A 15,849-nucleotide genomic window follows, 5' to 3' on the forward strand; every position below is an offset into this window, starting at 1 on the left:
ACCTGTCGACAGTGCTGCCTTGACAACAGCCATCCATTTGATGCAACACTACCGGTCTGACATGTTGTCTACTAAGATCTTATTTCTTATTACTGTTCATAACACTCTAAACATGTCACGTTTAAATAGCTTTTTGTTAAGGAAATGAAACTAGCCATACATTGGATATATTAAATCATTTTATTTTTTCTATTCAGCAGAAAGAATTTTAGATGTTAGATAAGAAACAAGTTGAAATTGTGGTTTACAATCAGCAACAGCAAATTACATTAGAAGATAAATATTATAGTAGATGGACCGTACTTATGGTAGTTTTTTTTGTTTAAAATAAACATTCAAAATGTGATTTAAAACACATGACACAACTGGACTCGTAATGTCCACAAAACATGTCTGTTGTATACATTTCTGGTTAGCAAGGGTTATCAGAAATTCCATTTAAATAATTTAATATATACTGTGATCAATCACAGTGTATACAATCTTTGGGTTAAAAAACAGATGACAGTGATATGTGTTTAAGTATTGCAGGGCATGGGAACAGCCTTTTCATATCCCCTCATTATGGATGTGAGATTTGCTTTTTTTGCGCCTCACCTTACCATTAGACACTGGGACACCCAATGACTCCAGGCGGAAGGGGCGTGGCAGGACGGAGTCTGAGCTGACAGGTGGGTTCATGGTGGAACCAGTCACCGTGAGGTGGGCCGCCCCGTTAACCAGGGGTGGAGAGTAGATGCCTGTGGGAGAAGAGCGCCATCAGATGGGTAAAACCAACATAAGAGGGGTAAACATAAGAGAGGTAAACACCTAAATGTGAACTGGTTTGGCATTGTGACTGCTGCAGAAAGTCGGTTCAGTTGTAGCCTCTAGCATTTATGTGTTTATGAGAGTTGAAATTTCGAGTCAGTGGGGGAAGTCTACATCCTGGTCTTACCGTGTCCCTTGGTAGCTTCACATCCCAGCAGTTGGCTTGCTCTCTTTGACTTGAAGTAGCTGCTGGCAATGTTCTCACTGTCACTACGGTCTAGCATCTCCTTGTACCTGTCCTCCTCCACCTGCTAAAAACACACAGAGGGATGAGGCTCTGTGTTTCAGTTTGTGTGTGTAAAAGATCATGCATGGAACATGAACACATGAACACAAACCAGGAATGGCTCTCCAGTATCAGCAGCTGAACCTCTGCCAGCTGGAAGTTTCGGAGCCACAGCTATGAGAGAGAAATAGAACAAGATATTTAAGGGAAAGAATCTGCAAAACACATAGGATTTACAGTCTCACAACTTATATCATCAAACTGATAACTTCTAGTCTATTTTCCAAATGCCGTCTTCGCACTTTGCACCTGAAGGCAGTGTTGTTTTCTGCACCATCACGTCCGGCAGCCTCCAGCTGGCGCTGTCCTCGTCCCAGACAGATTCTTTCTTCAAGCGGTCCAGGTTGCTGTAGTTGCAGTCACGGCGCACCAGGGACACCATACGCTCCAGCAGGCTGTGCAGTAACTGGCGATCCCTCTCCAGCCGCCGGATTGTTGCCAGGTAGTCATCTCTTTCCACCTCGAACTCTGCCTGCAGGTCACGGATCTCCAGTTTTGCTGCTTTCAGCTGGTTTCACGGTTGAATGGCAGAGCACATAATTCAACACTGAAAGCTTAGAGACTCTGCAAATTGTTGAATATTGCTCCAAACCCATTATTTTGGTTTTTTTCCCCCCCCTTTATTAGATAGTGACAGTAGATAGACAGGAAAGGTGGGAGAGAGATGGGGGATGACACGCAGCAAAGGGCCGCAGGTCGGACTCAAACTCGACCTACAGTCGCTGTGACCCACCTTGCCCTGGACCTTGTCCAGCATTTGGCTTTTGGCATGGACCTCTTCTTGGATGGAGTTGTAGACGTTCAACAGCACATTTTCACTGTCCTCGCTGTTCTCTGACAAAGTGCAGATAAGCTGGACTCTCTGGTCAGCAAGGTTCTTCCTCTGCCTCTGTCTCTGCTGTAACTCTTTGTTCCTGGCCTGTTCTCCCCCTACCACCTCCTGTTCCAGCTGCTGCAGTCTGGGGAGAGATGGATGAATGGGATAAGACTGAGAATGGGTTTTTGAGGCCGAAACCGATATCAATATAAAGAGTAAAAGATCTCTTCCTTTTATTGGTTAAATTGTTATAGACACAAATGAAAAGCATTCCGAGCAGGATGTTTTAAACTTGCTCTCTGGTGGACAAACTATGTAATGGTGACACTGTTTCTAGATTGCTTCTAACCTAGTCTGGATAGACGACTATCCAGACGATTTATTGGATAGTTCCGGCGCCGCCAGAAGTTCCGCCGGATGTCCCTCACTTTCCAATTTCTTTGCGTTTACTTTAAACTCTGGTCGCATCCAGGAAAATTAACCAGAACCTCTGAGCAACGCTACACGCAAATATTTACAAAGAATATGTTTACGACATTTACTATCTAACTGGGACGTTTTGGGACATATTGGCGGGGATTTGCTATGGACAAAATACATATGGCGATACACTGGTAAGAGCACATTACATTTAACCATGTATCCAGCTAACTTCATTTAATATTGTGGCATTTTCTTTTGCGGGGTGCAAATGTTAAACCTAAAGATGTTCCTACCAGAGATCATTTTGCAGAGTTGGCATCCAGAGCTTAGCCCCGCCCAAGGCGGTTGTGATTGGTTTAAAGAAATGCAAACAACCCCTGACTGTTTTTTCATTTCTCCTATCCAGGAGTGTTTGTGTGGAGGTGCCAGACCTTTCTCCGCAGCGCTGTGGAGATAGGTCTGGCAATGTGGGACTACTTCAAACCTTTTTTGGCATTTCTGTACTGCAATTTTTTTTAGCTTATTGGCCAATACAGGCAACTTTATTTATATAGCATATAGAGCTGGGAGATTTCTTTCCCTAAAAAAATTCGATTTACGATTCGATTCCCCCCCTCTGCCATTTAAAACAAAATAACTGCGAACTGTAAATATATTTAAAAAATATATATTTACTGTATTTAATTAAAGTGCATCAACATAAACAAAATTGCAAAGGCAAACCCTTTCTCTAACTGAAAAGTCACTGTGCAGTGTGCAACAAAGATTGTTAAACATCCAAATTATTTATACTGTATTTGGATTGAAAAAAATCAAAAAAAAAAAAAAATGAATCGATTTGACCTACCAACTCGATTTTTAAATCAAATCGATTTTTTCCCCAGCCCTAATAGCATAGCATAGGCATGGATACCAATATATCTTCAATGAGCTAATATCGGCCGATATATTGGCCTAGTTGATTTATAGCTAAAATATTATCTTCAATCAGTGTGTTCACAAGACGTTGTTGGCAAGATATGATGAAGAAAGACCTTTTCATAAAGTGCAAGCAGTGCTGATGGTTGGTAAAAATGTGTGCTCACAAATAGGGCTGCACAATATGAGGAAAATATGCAATAACGTTGAATATCGAGATAAAGATATAACTTGCGATAAATAAACCAATATTATGTACATGTATACTCAGTTCTGCTAAAATACAACAAATTGCTTGTTGAATTTAGAACAAATGAAAGGAAATTATTTCCTTTCATTATATTGAACAAACTGAACAACGAATTGAATATAAAAGGCACCACTTTGCGATATGTCGCAGCCTTTCGCGATGTGTTTATTGCGGCAGTTGATATCGCGATGAGGATAAAAAAAAACCAATATATTGTGCAGCCTTAGTCACAAACCTTTCCAGGACGTGTTGCTGGTCCAGAGGCCCTGCAGTGATGTCAGACGAGTCTATGAGCCCATCTGGACCTTTTGGGGCACCGCTTGCAGCACCAGGTTCATCGGGCTGGCTCACCGACCCGAGGAAACAATACCCGATAAGTTTCTAATACTCCATAATTGCATTTTCATGCAAACAGTTGTTTTCTGAAGTGGTTGATACCTCTCGTTTAGGAACTACTGTATAACATGTTTAGTGGTAATGGTGGAAGGTGCTAGTGAACAGTACCTTGGTCAGGGAAGTTTCTCCAGATGTAATGTGGCACATGGGATCAGTGTTGTTGCAGAGCTCTTCTGTCATCATACAGCTAGAGCTCACTGATGCAACAAGCAAGACAATCCAAAGCAGTGTCAGTATACAGGGATTGGACACAATAACAAGAACTCTTGGTAAACAATGCAATAATATACAACAACTTTGCTTGTGTTCAGATTTTGTTCAGACTTTGTCAGAAGTTTTGATTTACTAGTGCTTTTTAAACAGACTAACAGAACAAATTTATAAACTATTTACATGGTTCTTTGTTGGCGCCAGGTGATTTTCTGTTCTCATTCTTTGGGACAGAGCTCCCCCTGCTGGCTCGAGCCTTTTCCAGATTAGACAGCTTGGATTCATAGGAGGAACGCAGGGCAGTGATGTCCTCCTGCAGCTTTGCTTTGGATTCCTGCTCTGCATTGTACTCAGCCTGCAACTTGGCCAGCCTCTCTTCGTACTCCTGTGGCGAGAGCAGAATACAGTCCTATAAATCACCTGGTTCTTAGACAAAGCCTGTAGAGATGTGAAGTGATATATTGGTGCGGGAACGGCCTGTAGTTGCCTCTTTAATTTTTTCCTTCTCTGCTTCTGTGGTGCTGGACGGTGGCCTCGAAGGAACAGCAGGAGACGCCTCCGACAACTGACCAGCCAGCAGAGCTGCATGATAAACAACAGCCACGTAGGATACACGTAATACAAATCTTTACACAAAGAAGCAACTGCAAATGAAAGATCTCTCAAAATCTGCATTTAAACCATTAGACATTTTTGTTCAAATAAAAATGTTGTTTCCCTTATTGTAAAAGGCTAGTCCCAAAATATAGCACATACACGCAAGGTTAGCAGTGCCCAGCTGGCCTGAGATGAGAGTCCGCAACTTCTTGATCTCCTCCCGATACTCTCGGAGCAGAGCATCCTTTGGGTCCTCATTGATACGAGGCCTGTTCTGGATGCTCTTGGCCCGGTTGGCGTAGCGCATTGTGCTTAGGCTTTCCTCATAGTTGCTGTCGGCGGGGGAGAGACAGGCGATCATCAAGGTGCGCATGTTTCCTCCCAGAGAGTCCTGCAGCAGTCTGGTCAGCTTGGAGTCCCGGTAGGGGATGTGTTTGGAGCGTCCGTCCACCAGGGCAGAGATGACGTTACCCAGGGCCGAGAGGGAGAGGTTGATCTTGGTGGCCTCGCGGAGTCGCTCACCTGTAGCACCGGTTTTCGACTGACGCTCGCTTCCCGCCAGGTCAACAAGGTTGAGTTTACCTGCTCGTAGATGATCCTGGCCAGCTGCATCTGATGAATGCGGGGTGACAAAGGGAGTCACTACGACTTTTTGCAGACATAGCTAGTCACACTACTTTTATTACTCTTTTGTTTCTGTGCAATGTGCCTATTGTGTTTTTATACTTTCAGCCATTTCATGCAGTTATTAATTTTTTGGATTTCGTATTTCTTTTTGTGGTTTAATTGTTAAGAATTGTCATCTCTCTGCAAAGCACTTATGTTGCTTTTGAATGTGCTCTATAAATAAAAAGACCTGAGTTGGCTAGTATATTGTTTAGCCTTTTTGCACTTTGCATTTAAATTCATCATGGGACGGCAATTTCTCTACCCAAAATGGCAAATAAAGCAGGATGCAATTAGGGCCATGAGGCACATTGTGTTTTTTGTTCAAAAACATGTTAGCTACCTGGCTAACATTGAATTCATACAATTATTTTAAATGGTTTTGTCTTTCATCTGCCACATTTTCTTAAAGCAACATATTACGAACTGACTGAACATTTATTGAAAATATAAGTTCAGTGGAAAGTGGGTGCACAAAAAAGAACAACGAACACGCTAGGATAAAAATAACTCTTGAAACCCTAAGCATAACAGCTTGACGACATCAGAAGGTAGAATAACTCTCTGATGTTGAGCAGCTGGTGATGTTAGGAGATGTGATAGGAACAAGCACGTGTTTATGCAAATAAAAATACCTCTATGATACATTATTGTAGATATGTCTCAACATGTTTTGTATCATTGTGTGTTCACCTGTGTTGCAGATCTCCAAATGGATGGTGAAGATGGAGTGTGAGCGGGAGGAGTCCTTGTTCATCAGCGTGTAGCCCACTGCCCGGTTCCCCCAGCCTCGCTCTACAATTCTCTCGCACTCCCCCACACTGTGCACAGTGTGCATGGAGAGGTCCTGCACATACACCCCACGCTCTGGGTGCTCTTTCAGCTAAGCATTCCATCAACCACACAACCACACAAACACACAAACACACACACACACACACACACACACACACACACACACACACACACACACACACACACACACACACACACACACACACACACACACACACACACCAAATCTGTCACCTTGTTCAAACACCTTGACCTTTCAAGGAATCACTGTAACTACTGTGCTTTTGAGTCACCATGCCAACCATGTGCACAAAACCTTAAGCACGGGGCTCACCGTGAGAGAATAGTCTGAGCAACAAGTTCCATAATGACTGTACTTAGAAAAAAACAATAACTATTCTGGCTTCTAAAGTTACACGGTCTATCCTGATTTGTTTATTGCAACAACAACAACAACAGTGCTTCAAGACAAGACTTACCTCCAATCTCTGTTTAGTGTCATTTCCCAAAAGGTCTCGGATTTCTTCATTGTAAATCTCCAAGTAGGAGGCCCTCACCAGGAATTTTGTATTTTCTGCACACTAGCTTGCACACAGACACAAACATAAAATTATTCTCTCTGAGCACACAAAGTTAAGACAAGCCTGGGCAGAGACTAGAAGCACCAGACTGACAGAAAAAACAAGTTATAGCTACACACTGGAATGCGGAAGACTCAATCACCCAAATTCATAAGTGGGATATGTTGCACCAATTAATAACAGTTTGCCCAGCCTACCTGAATACTCTCAAAGATGTGCTCAAAGGCTCGTGGAATGACCCCCCTCTGGGCTGCAGGATCGTGTACTCCCTGCATGGTGAAAGACTTCCCACTTCCAGTTTGTCCATAGGCAAAGATTGTGCCATTGTATCCCTGAGTGACACCCTGTAAAAAAAAAAAAAGAATAGCACATAAATGACCTTTTGCATGAGGCTTCTTAAAAGGATCAACACTCTGCTGACCTTTGTAAGTGACTGACAGTAGACTGTTAAGTAAATAATGAGCTCTGCAGTCATTGGCAATAAGATATAGGCTACTGTTGTTGGACTGAGGGTGTCCAGTGACCAGCGTGCTACTTTTGTAATGCCTGGATCTCAAGACTGTTGCTGTGCATTGTCACTGTAAACAAAACAAACAAAAAAACAGCTTACCTCAACCAAAGGATAGGCAATCTCGTTGTACATCTGCTCAGTGGTTTGATCAATGAAGTAGGTCCCATCAAAGGTGAACTGTTTGGGCGGCTCATCTACTGCCCCAGTCTTCACTAGGAAGCACTGGCAGCGGTGCAGGTCCATTGATAGCACCATCTTAGAACCCAGAGCCTTCTCCCTGTCATTCAGGGGCCTGCACCTGACCACCACCTTCACCGACTCTGACCCCATGTCTCAACATCCACTCCACGCCAGTTGGCTTGTACAGTAGATAACGGATAAAAGCAAGGAAAACGTTAAATTCTGCTTGAATACATCATGTCTATAAAGCTGAGTTGCAGCAGACAATCAGGCAAGCGCTGCAGTGCCGACTAACGTTAGCGGCATCCCGGTTTAAGTCCTCTGAGAAAAGCTTTCAAACGCAAGGTACGAAAATACTCATAGTAGATTGAAATTCTACTTGTCTACTTGAAAGTATATTGTCCTCTTCAGGTACGCTTATAGTTGCAGGTCTCCTGCCATTCTGCTCTTCTTCCACACGGCGTTTTGAAGTTACTTGGCAACCAAAAACAACCGTTGAGGTACTCCAGAGCAGACCTGCGGCCATTTTGGTGAGGAGCGAGTGAGGTCGAGTGCAAGAACACAAACATTTATATCCTTGTATATTACCACAAAACCATGTTTTCCAAGAAAGAAAACTACAGTCCCTTTATGAATATTTGGAGTCTTCATCTACATATCCATCCAGCTACTGTTACATCTTTCTTTCGTCCTTCCAGCTAACGTTACTTAGCTAAACTCGAGATGTTTTAATCCAAATCTGACTAGATATCTTTAACCAGAGACGGATTAACACTTGGCTACTCATTTTGTCTGCCTTGTCAAATTACCCCGGTGTCTCCTTGCCAGGAGATTTTATAAATGGTGCCTTTTTTTTCTTTTCTTTTTACATACTAGGTAAATGCTGGGTAGCAAAAGTAAGCTAAGCTAACACACTGGATGAGGTTTTTTTTTTCTTCAGAGGAATAAATGTTACGTCAAATAAGGTTTTACTGCAGGGAGGAAATTCTTAATAGATTAAAGAAATTTAATAGGTTTGAAATATATTATGTTTCTTAAATATATTTTTACCAAATACACTCAGATGACAGTTTATTAGTTAGGCTAGCAATTACACATAGCTAAAACAAATTCAGTCTAGCTACAGCAATTCTGCAATAATTCCTATATTCATAAAAGGTAAATGGTCAGTTTTTTTAAGAACGGTTTGAGATGTGTTGAATGATTCAACTTTATGATTATTTTGGAGGATACTGACTGTGGTGCTGTTAAACTATTATAGAGAGGCATTTCTGTTATTTAGCCTAACCTCGTTGATGGGGTTGAATTAACACCTATCTAAATTTATTTAACATTGCATTAGTTTAAACTAGGTGTACCTATAAACTGGCAACTGAGCGTATAATCCAATCAGTGTAGAAATCTGTGAATCTATTTGCACACATGAAGCAATCCCAATCAATGTGGAGTTCTGCTCTAAGATTTAGAAACTGTGTACAGTACGAGTTGCCTAATAATTCACAGCAGTAATTCATATCTTAATACCAAAGCTGCAGGTGAGGTTGTGCTATGCAGACTGAGAAATAACAAAAAACATTAATTTTGTGGTTTAATCTCAAACAGCCGAATGCAAATTGTTTGTTGGCATATGTGGAAAAGATGGTACAAAGTACTCAAATTAGTTAAACTGTAATGCTGCCTCTTCACCAGATAACAAGATCACAGACAATCTTATGATAAAGAACTAATTTCATACCACTGTTAAAATCAGTGTGCAAGGTATATTGCTGCATACAAACATGACCAGAAACTGACTGCACACAACCTTTAAAAACGCATAACATTTGAACACGTCGCTTTGTAGTGGCCATGATATAAGTGCACTAATACACAACAGAGTCAGGATATAGAACATATTTGGTGTATAGGATTAATGCATACATATCATCCAGGTCTAATGTCTAAACACAAAGATAAATGTGTAAACTAGATAAAATTCAAGGAATAATCATATATCTTTGTTCATTATCTTTACAAAAAAAAAAGATTTATATTTTTTTATTTAGAAAAAAAAAAAAAAAAATTTGATCAATTTCCTCGATCAATTTCAATCTACCCATTTGTTAACTTTCACATGTTAAAAAACACAAACTCCTCAGATGCCCTCAAGACACAATTAAAAAAATTTTTTTTTAAAGATTCTAAAAAAAAAAAAAAAAAAAATACCAAAGAAAGCAGCAAGCACAAAATATTACACTTTTACAAATAAGTACCCTTTGATTACATTAAGTGCCAAAACTGTTAATAGGTGCATTGTGTTATACAGTTTGTAAAGCCTCCCAAAAACAAAAACACCAAATAGGATTTAAAGGGGGAGGATATATGTGCAAAATAAAAAGTAAAAAGTTGTCACTTATTCTGAGGTTGGCAATCCACAAGGTCCAGTGTCATGGGTTTAAACCCAGTCCTTTCTGGGGGTACTTTTAATGTTGGCTTTGTTCTGGCTTTTGTGTGGCTTTCCAGCCTGCTGTTTGCTGGTATTTTCCTCCCACTCGTAACAGTGGTTTACCCGGGCACAGCTCAGCAGACAGGCCAGCTCATCCCAATTCTCTGTATAGTGTTCGATCAGTTCTACTATGGAACTGAATTCGGTCTTGCATTTCTGCCCCAAAGATTCAAAAAAAGAAACAAGAAAATGACTGTAAATTCATAAGTCACAACTTGGGTTACACAGAATTGGTTTGCCAAGACATTTATATTCAAATGCCAAAAATAACAATGATTTTTGGTTTCAGTGGAGTTTTAGAGTGAATATGGTTGTCTAAGTGCTCAATTTATGGGACTTTGCATGCAATACATATGTAAGCAACTAGTGTGAAAGAATCAAAAGATACATTTCTGGGGAGTGAAATAGTTCCTCTGTAATTCACTTTACAGCTTGTGATTTTGTTTACACTACAAATCTAAGCAAATATCCTGGCACACTCACTGTTTGCTAACCATTATGTACAGGGCTGTACTGTACGTTAACCCTTCTTGAACATAGCACTGGTGCTACAGAGGTTGAAAGTTTTGTTACAGTTTGAGTAAAAAAGTATTAAGTCAGTCCACTGTAGTTTTCAGACTATTACAATTTTGTGTTATATGTATTTATTTACATATACATTTGTTGATGTCAGCTTGAGTAGAGAACAGAAAAAAACTGATTGAGCCTGAGGTTTTTGCTCACAGGGATGGCTTTTACCTACATTACCACATTATTTTAAACTTTGGCCTCACTTAATATCAACATCCAACTAGTATTTATACAGTATGTATGTATATATACATATACACACACATGCCACACACACACACACGCACGTGCCACACACACACACGCCACACACGTGCCACACGCCACACACACGTGCCACAGCCACACACACACACATGTGCCCACACACACGCGCCACACACAATACGCCACACACACACACGCCACACACACACACACACGTGCCACACACACACACACACACACGTGCCCCACACACACACACACACACACACGCGTCCCACACACACACGCGTACACACACACACACACACGCACCAACACAACCAACGCGCCACACACACACACACACACGTGCCACACACACACACACTTACCTCCAGCACTAATTTCCCTTTACTTGTGTGTTCGATGAGGTAGGTTTTCAGGCCAGAGGGGAAGCGAATGATGAGTGAGCCACATTTGGGTTTTTTAGGATGTGGGCACAGGAGGTACGATCCCAAAACATCGTCTGCAAGCAGGGAAAAGCTGTGGTCACTGAAATACCAGAAGATACACAGTTAGAAGAAGAAAAAAGAAAAAAAACACTGACAAACTCAAGAAAAAGTAAGGGCCAGAAAAGGCATTTACGTCAAATGTACAAGTGCCACTCACGCTGCGATACCAGCCCAACACCACACCGCTTGAGCCAGAGCTTCTTCTGTTTCGGCCAAGCTTGGAGCACGGGATCTCTTCACCTGTGGCTTGTCTCTGTCCTTTTCTGATTCACATGTAAGAAGAGAAATTACTAATTTGGAGATATTCCACCAGCCATGTTTGCATGGGGAAACATTCAATGCAATCCCAATTTAGTGAAGGAAATGTTATGTTTAAAAAAACGTACAGGACTGAGATTAACCAAATAAACAAAACTTGTGTTTCAACGTGTTAAAGCTAAGAGTCAAATTAACGTCAGTGAGAAGCTCCATAGTGAGAAGCTTAAGAAAATATATGTCCACTATATCCAATGTGAGACCAGACCATTTATTAGAAAATACTACCTTCTGACACCACAACAGACAGTGAGGGGCTGCCCATCACCTAAAAACAGAGGAGTTTGCTTTACCTAATCAACTCTTTGACTCTTGAAATCACTCTGTGAACCCTTGGCCCACCTTGTGACGCACTCAGCCGCTCCTGAACGCTGCGCTGTTTGTGTGGTGTGAAAGTAAAGGAGCGGAAAGCCCCAGAGCGCAGCACTTTATTGCGGATGGCTTCCTTGCGCACCAGGGAGGGGGAGGAGGTGGGGAAGACTGCATCTTGGCTGCTGTGCAGGTCATCGGGAGACTTTTGATTCTTCTGTAGATGGCGGGGAGAGGATGAAGGGAAAACACTGGTGTTAAAAGAGACAACACTATGTTGTGAGAGTGAATACAAGAAGACATTCAAGTACAAACCTTAGTGCCTGGCAACAACCCTTGAAAAGGGGCTCTTCTGAAGGACACCAGGGCACTAACACTGAGAGGGAAGCCGTGGTTAAGCAGGGAGGGGTTGCGACGAGGCATCGAGCCAACGGAGTCTTCCAGGGCCTCCTCTGGGTGCTTCTCCAAGTAAGACAGCTGGAAACAGCGGCAAAGGAGCAGGTTTAGGAACTGGGCCTACAGGAGAGAACGTAGACAGAAAACTCAACAGTTAGACTCAAAAAATGGAACAATGTAAATACTTTAATGGGACCATAATGCCCAAATCCCAGATATTAAATAGCCATGTTTCACATTTGCACTAAAACAGTAAATTTCTCTATAAATAATAGTAGATCCAGAGCATGAGAAGCACCGTTGTTGTAATAAATGACACTGATCATGTCTTACCGCTCTGGCATGCCTGGCTCGAAAGACATGGCAGTACAGCTGGGCGTCCGTGCTGCCTGGGTTGTGGGAGACGAAGGCAAACTGGGCATCAATAGGCCGGGCGGTGGACAGAGAGACTCTACGCAAAGCGTGAGCCATCAGGAGTGTCTGGATTAAGACAGTGAAGGTGACGCATACGGTTGAGACACAAGAAATGCATCTCTTCTTCTTTAATGCTTCCGAGTTAAAAAACGCTCTTCAGGCCAAGCTGTCTACGGACGTGTATATGCATAATGTTTTCATACCGTTTCATCCTCGTCATACATTTTCACACCTTTGATGGAGAATTTCAGGGACACAGGTCTGCTTCTTTTGCATGTCTGATTGAAGACAACCAACGTATTAGATATATTGATACTGTTTTCCATTAAGTACAGGTTGGTGATTTTTGGGATAGTGATCATTTAAGGCTCAGGACTTACTTTAAGGGACCTCAGCTGAGTGTGCAGTTGCTCTATCTGATCATCCAAGCAGCAGTCATCCACAGGAAATGAACCCACATACTTTACAGTAAAGACACAAGCTTAGGCAAAACACAAACACGCATACAAATACACTAATTTAAATATAAATATCACATTTCTAGAGTTACCTCTGCGGATCGAATCACTGTAGTATCACCTTCTGTGACCGGTGCCTCACCCATGCTGCCTGTTTATCTGTAAAACCAGACAGCTTGGACATATCAAACCCAATAGCAAATATCATTTAATATAAGATCAAAACTATTTAAGAAAAACCCTTCAAAACAAGCACCCATGTAAGAAAACGGGTCAAACAATCACAATCGTAGTACGTGCTACAAATTACTACAAAAAGTTAAAAAAAAAAAAAAAAGGGGGAAAAGGGTAGGCTACATAGTCAAATTGTGGCACCGTACCGCCGACCATATCGGTCCATCTTGAAATATTACAAACGTGATTTAGGACTGTTACATGGGATTTTGTTAGGCTTCTGTTTTGCATGTCATTGTCCCATTTTACCCCAACTTCTTCAGCGCCGTAAATGCGTCGACGTCGCCGTCAACACACGGGAACTTTATGATTTGTTTTCCTGAGCGTCTTCGTTACGAACAGTGGACGAAATCCCAAATGACAAGCTTCGGTGAACAACCCTTTTGAACGGTTTCCGCCCCAGGTAGGTCGACAGTATCATAGGCACCGGAGCGTGACGTCGCTCAGTCCGCAGGTTGAAACGAGACTTTTTAAAATCACAAAAAAAAGAAAAAAAACTCACCTTTTCAGACTCGGAGGGACTCCAGCACAACCGCCAGCTCCTCCGCACAGCCTGCGTCTTCTTCACACGCTGTCTACACGCCACCGTCCTCTCCTCACTCACCGTTATACCCGCTGCCGTGCCGTGCCGTGCCGTTCCGTGGTCCAGGTGTGCAGCTGCTGCCCGGCCCTGGGGGGGGGAATGGAAAAGTCAGCGCGTTGAATCACTCCTCCACCCGCGAACTCTTCCTGCTGTCCCAATCCACGGTTGTTTTTTTCCCCAGCTCCACTCCTCGTTGCGCAATTCACCCAAATGTTGTCACACACCCAGTTGCGGGAAAGCCACAGGCTTCTGTGGAAGTGGCCGGGTTGGGTCAGCGGGTAGAGCAGGCGCACATGGACTGAGAGGTTTATGCCTCGACGCAGAGGTCCAGGGTTCAAATCCGAGCTGTGACAATTTCCTGCATGTCTTCCCCCTCTAGCTGTCCTGTTAAAATTAAAGGCAAAAAAGCCCCAAAAATTATCTTTAAAAAAATAAATATTATATTTAGTATATTTTGAGGACACTACTCATGTAGGATTTTAAATGAAGGGCTTTTACTTGTACGTTACATTGTTCTGATAGTACTTTCACGTAAATGACGTCTGAATGATGCATACCGATATAGGACAAGGACATCATGATAAGAATACATCCAAGTGTGAGCATTTTACTGCGAAGTTAGTTGACTAAATTAGAAACAGGTCAGTGGTTTAATCCAATGTTTTCTAACTTTGGAGCCCCCTCCAAAAGGGTCACAAGATAAATCTGGGGGTCATGAGATTAATGGGGTAGAAAAGAATAATAAAAAAAATGTAATTCCTTTCCACCACTGCTCACACCCTTCTTTTAACAGATCCATGCACGCACCCCTTGAACCCCTCTTCCACACTGAAACAATGTCAACAATTGTTATACAAGTATGCACAAATTAGGGACTCAATTAAAAATGTATAACTTTCTCAAGAAATCTAACAGTACAATGACTCTCCACTTTAAACAATAAGGAGGCTATAAACACGCTTATGTTTTGATGTAAAGACATCCTCTTACTTGTTTTTCTGAATAAACTTTCAGGAAGTTAATTGGTGAATCATTTAAATCATTCAGATAATCATTGTGAAATCCCTACAAGGACACCTGCTAGTCCTAGCAACCCTAAAGCACTGACCTGTACATCTTTATACATTACTGACTTATAGAGTGTGGTCTAGACCTGCTCTATTTGTAAAGTGTCCTGAGATAGCTCCTGTTTTGATTTGATACTATAAATAAAATTGAATATCACTTTCTGTAGAACTGAAAAAATAAAATAAATAAAAACACTCTTAAACTAATCATGTATGACTGACAATATCCCAGTACTACTTTATGTTCTGGAATCAGGAAAATGTGCCATTTCATTTAGATTTTTAATCCCTGTACACTAAATTAATAGAAAAAAAACCAGCAAGAGTTTACAAATATAGCCATTTTATTAATGACTTGGTGGGGAAAAAAAAAAAAAAAAAAGCTTACCAACACAAGGAATACATGCATGCAGGGTATGTATGAGCTATTATCCTCCTTTTTCTTATTCACAACACACATTTCTTACAGTTTGGTACTGAATTACAGCAGTGAAGCAATAAAATAATTTCATGTTTTTGCTTGTTTACACACACATCAAAAAAGACATTTTCTTCAATGTGTTTGAAATTAATACTAACAGTGTGTTATTCTCTGTTAAGTCATCAACCTGCCACCTGCAGACCTAATCTTTACAAGGGGGCATTCGTTTTGTTTTAAATAAACAAATCACATTGAGCATAAGAACAATTAATAGTATAATAAGGACAATTTTCTGATGCAGTACTGCACGGTCAAAAATATTGTAATTGTATTCCAGGACACATGACAACAACCTTAAAGTCTGTGTTTTAAAAAATATTAATATCATTAGGAAAGGTTCAAACTTTAAAACCCATATTTGAACTAAAAAAAAAAAAAAAAAAAAAAAAGGTAATCCCC

General features: G+C 41.3%; 2 protein-coding genes across 9 annotated transcripts; both read right to left on the bottom strand.

Moving 5' to 3' along the window:
* Positions 1 to 161: 161 nt before the first annotated feature.
* On the bottom strand, positions 162 to 8,438 carry kif17 (kinesin family member 17). 4 transcript variants are annotated; one of them, XM_039798807.1, is made up of 14 exons: positions 7,360 to 8,436; positions 6,947 to 7,093; positions 6,648 to 6,749; positions 6,067 to 6,256; positions 4,867 to 5,319; positions 4,598 to 4,692; positions 4,294 to 4,495; positions 4,009 to 4,097; positions 3,740 to 3,846; positions 1,830 to 2,055; positions 1,346 to 1,604; positions 1,149 to 1,210; positions 938 to 1,058; positions 162 to 740 (listed from the first exon to the last, which is right to left on the bottom strand). In XM_039798807.1, exons 1-14 carry the CDS (start codon positions 7,588 to 7,590, stop codon positions 550 to 552), a joined length of 2,475 nt encoding a protein of 824 aa, XP_039654741.1. In that variant the 5' UTR covers positions 7,591 to 8,436; the 3' UTR covers positions 162 to 549. The 4 variants fall into 4 exon arrangements, with proteins under 4 accessions (XP_039654741.1, XP_039654740.1, XP_039654742.1 ...); XM_039798806.1 differs by having other exon boundaries at positions 938 to 1,061; positions 7,360 to 8,432; XM_039798808.1 differs by lacking the exon at positions 162 to 740 and having other exon boundaries at positions 943 to 1,061; positions 1,339 to 1,604; positions 7,360 to 8,437.
* Positions 8,439 to 9,546: 1,108 nt separating this feature from the next.
* sh2d5 (SH2 domain containing 5) lies at positions 9,547 to 14,141 on the bottom strand. Of its 5 annotated transcripts, none has more exons than XM_039798810.1 (10): positions 13,822 to 14,130; positions 13,178 to 13,244; positions 13,008 to 13,088; positions 12,831 to 12,905; positions 12,547 to 12,693; positions 12,133 to 12,333; positions 11,851 to 12,034; positions 11,351 to 11,456; positions 11,074 to 11,233; positions 9,548 to 10,081 (listed from the first exon to the last, which is right to left on the bottom strand). In XM_039798810.1, exons 2-10 carry the CDS (start codon positions 13,229 to 13,231, stop codon positions 9,875 to 9,877), a joined length of 1,215 nt encoding a protein of 404 aa, XP_039654744.1. In that variant the 5' UTR covers positions 13,232 to 13,244; positions 13,822 to 14,130; the 3' UTR covers positions 9,548 to 9,874. The 5 variants fall into 5 exon arrangements, with proteins under 5 accessions (XP_039654748.1, XP_039654744.1, XP_039654747.1 ...); XM_039798813.1 differs by having other exon boundaries at positions 13,569 to 14,130; XM_039798811.1 differs by having other exon boundaries at positions 13,178 to 14,130.
* Positions 14,142 to 15,849: the final 1,708 nt, after the last annotated feature.

Source organism: Perca fluviatilis, chromosome 4 (assembly GCF_010015445.1).
Source record: "Perca fluviatilis chromosome 4, GENO_Pfluv_1.0, whole genome shotgun sequence".
NCBI lineage: Eukaryota > Metazoa > Chordata > Actinopteri > Perciformes > Percidae > Perca > Perca fluviatilis.

Coding starts and splice junctions, on each gene's coding strand:
- kif17 (XM_039798806.1), bottom strand. CDS start 7,590: ATGGGGTCAGAGTCGGTGAAGGTGGTGGTCAGGTGCAGGCCCCTGAAT. Junction 3,847..4,008: donor GAGAAACTTCCCTGACCAAG/GTACTGTTCACT, acceptor TCGGTGAGCCAG/CCCGATGAACCTGGTGCTGC. Junction 741..937: donor TGAAGCTACCAAGGGACACG/GTAAGACCAGGA, acceptor CTTCTCCCACAG/GCATCTACTCTCCACCCCTG.
- sh2d5 (XM_039798810.1), bottom strand. CDS start 13,231: ATGGGTGAGGCACCGGTCACAGAAGGTGATACTACAGTGATTCGATCC. Junction 12,906..13,007: donor CTCAGCTGAGGTCCCTTAAA/GTAAGTCCTGAG, acceptor GTCTTCAATCAG/ACATGCAAAAGAAGCAGACC. Junction 11,234..11,350: donor TGTTGGGCTGGTATCGCAGC/GTGAGTGGCACT, acceptor CTGGTATTTCAG/TGACCACAGCTTTTCCCTGC.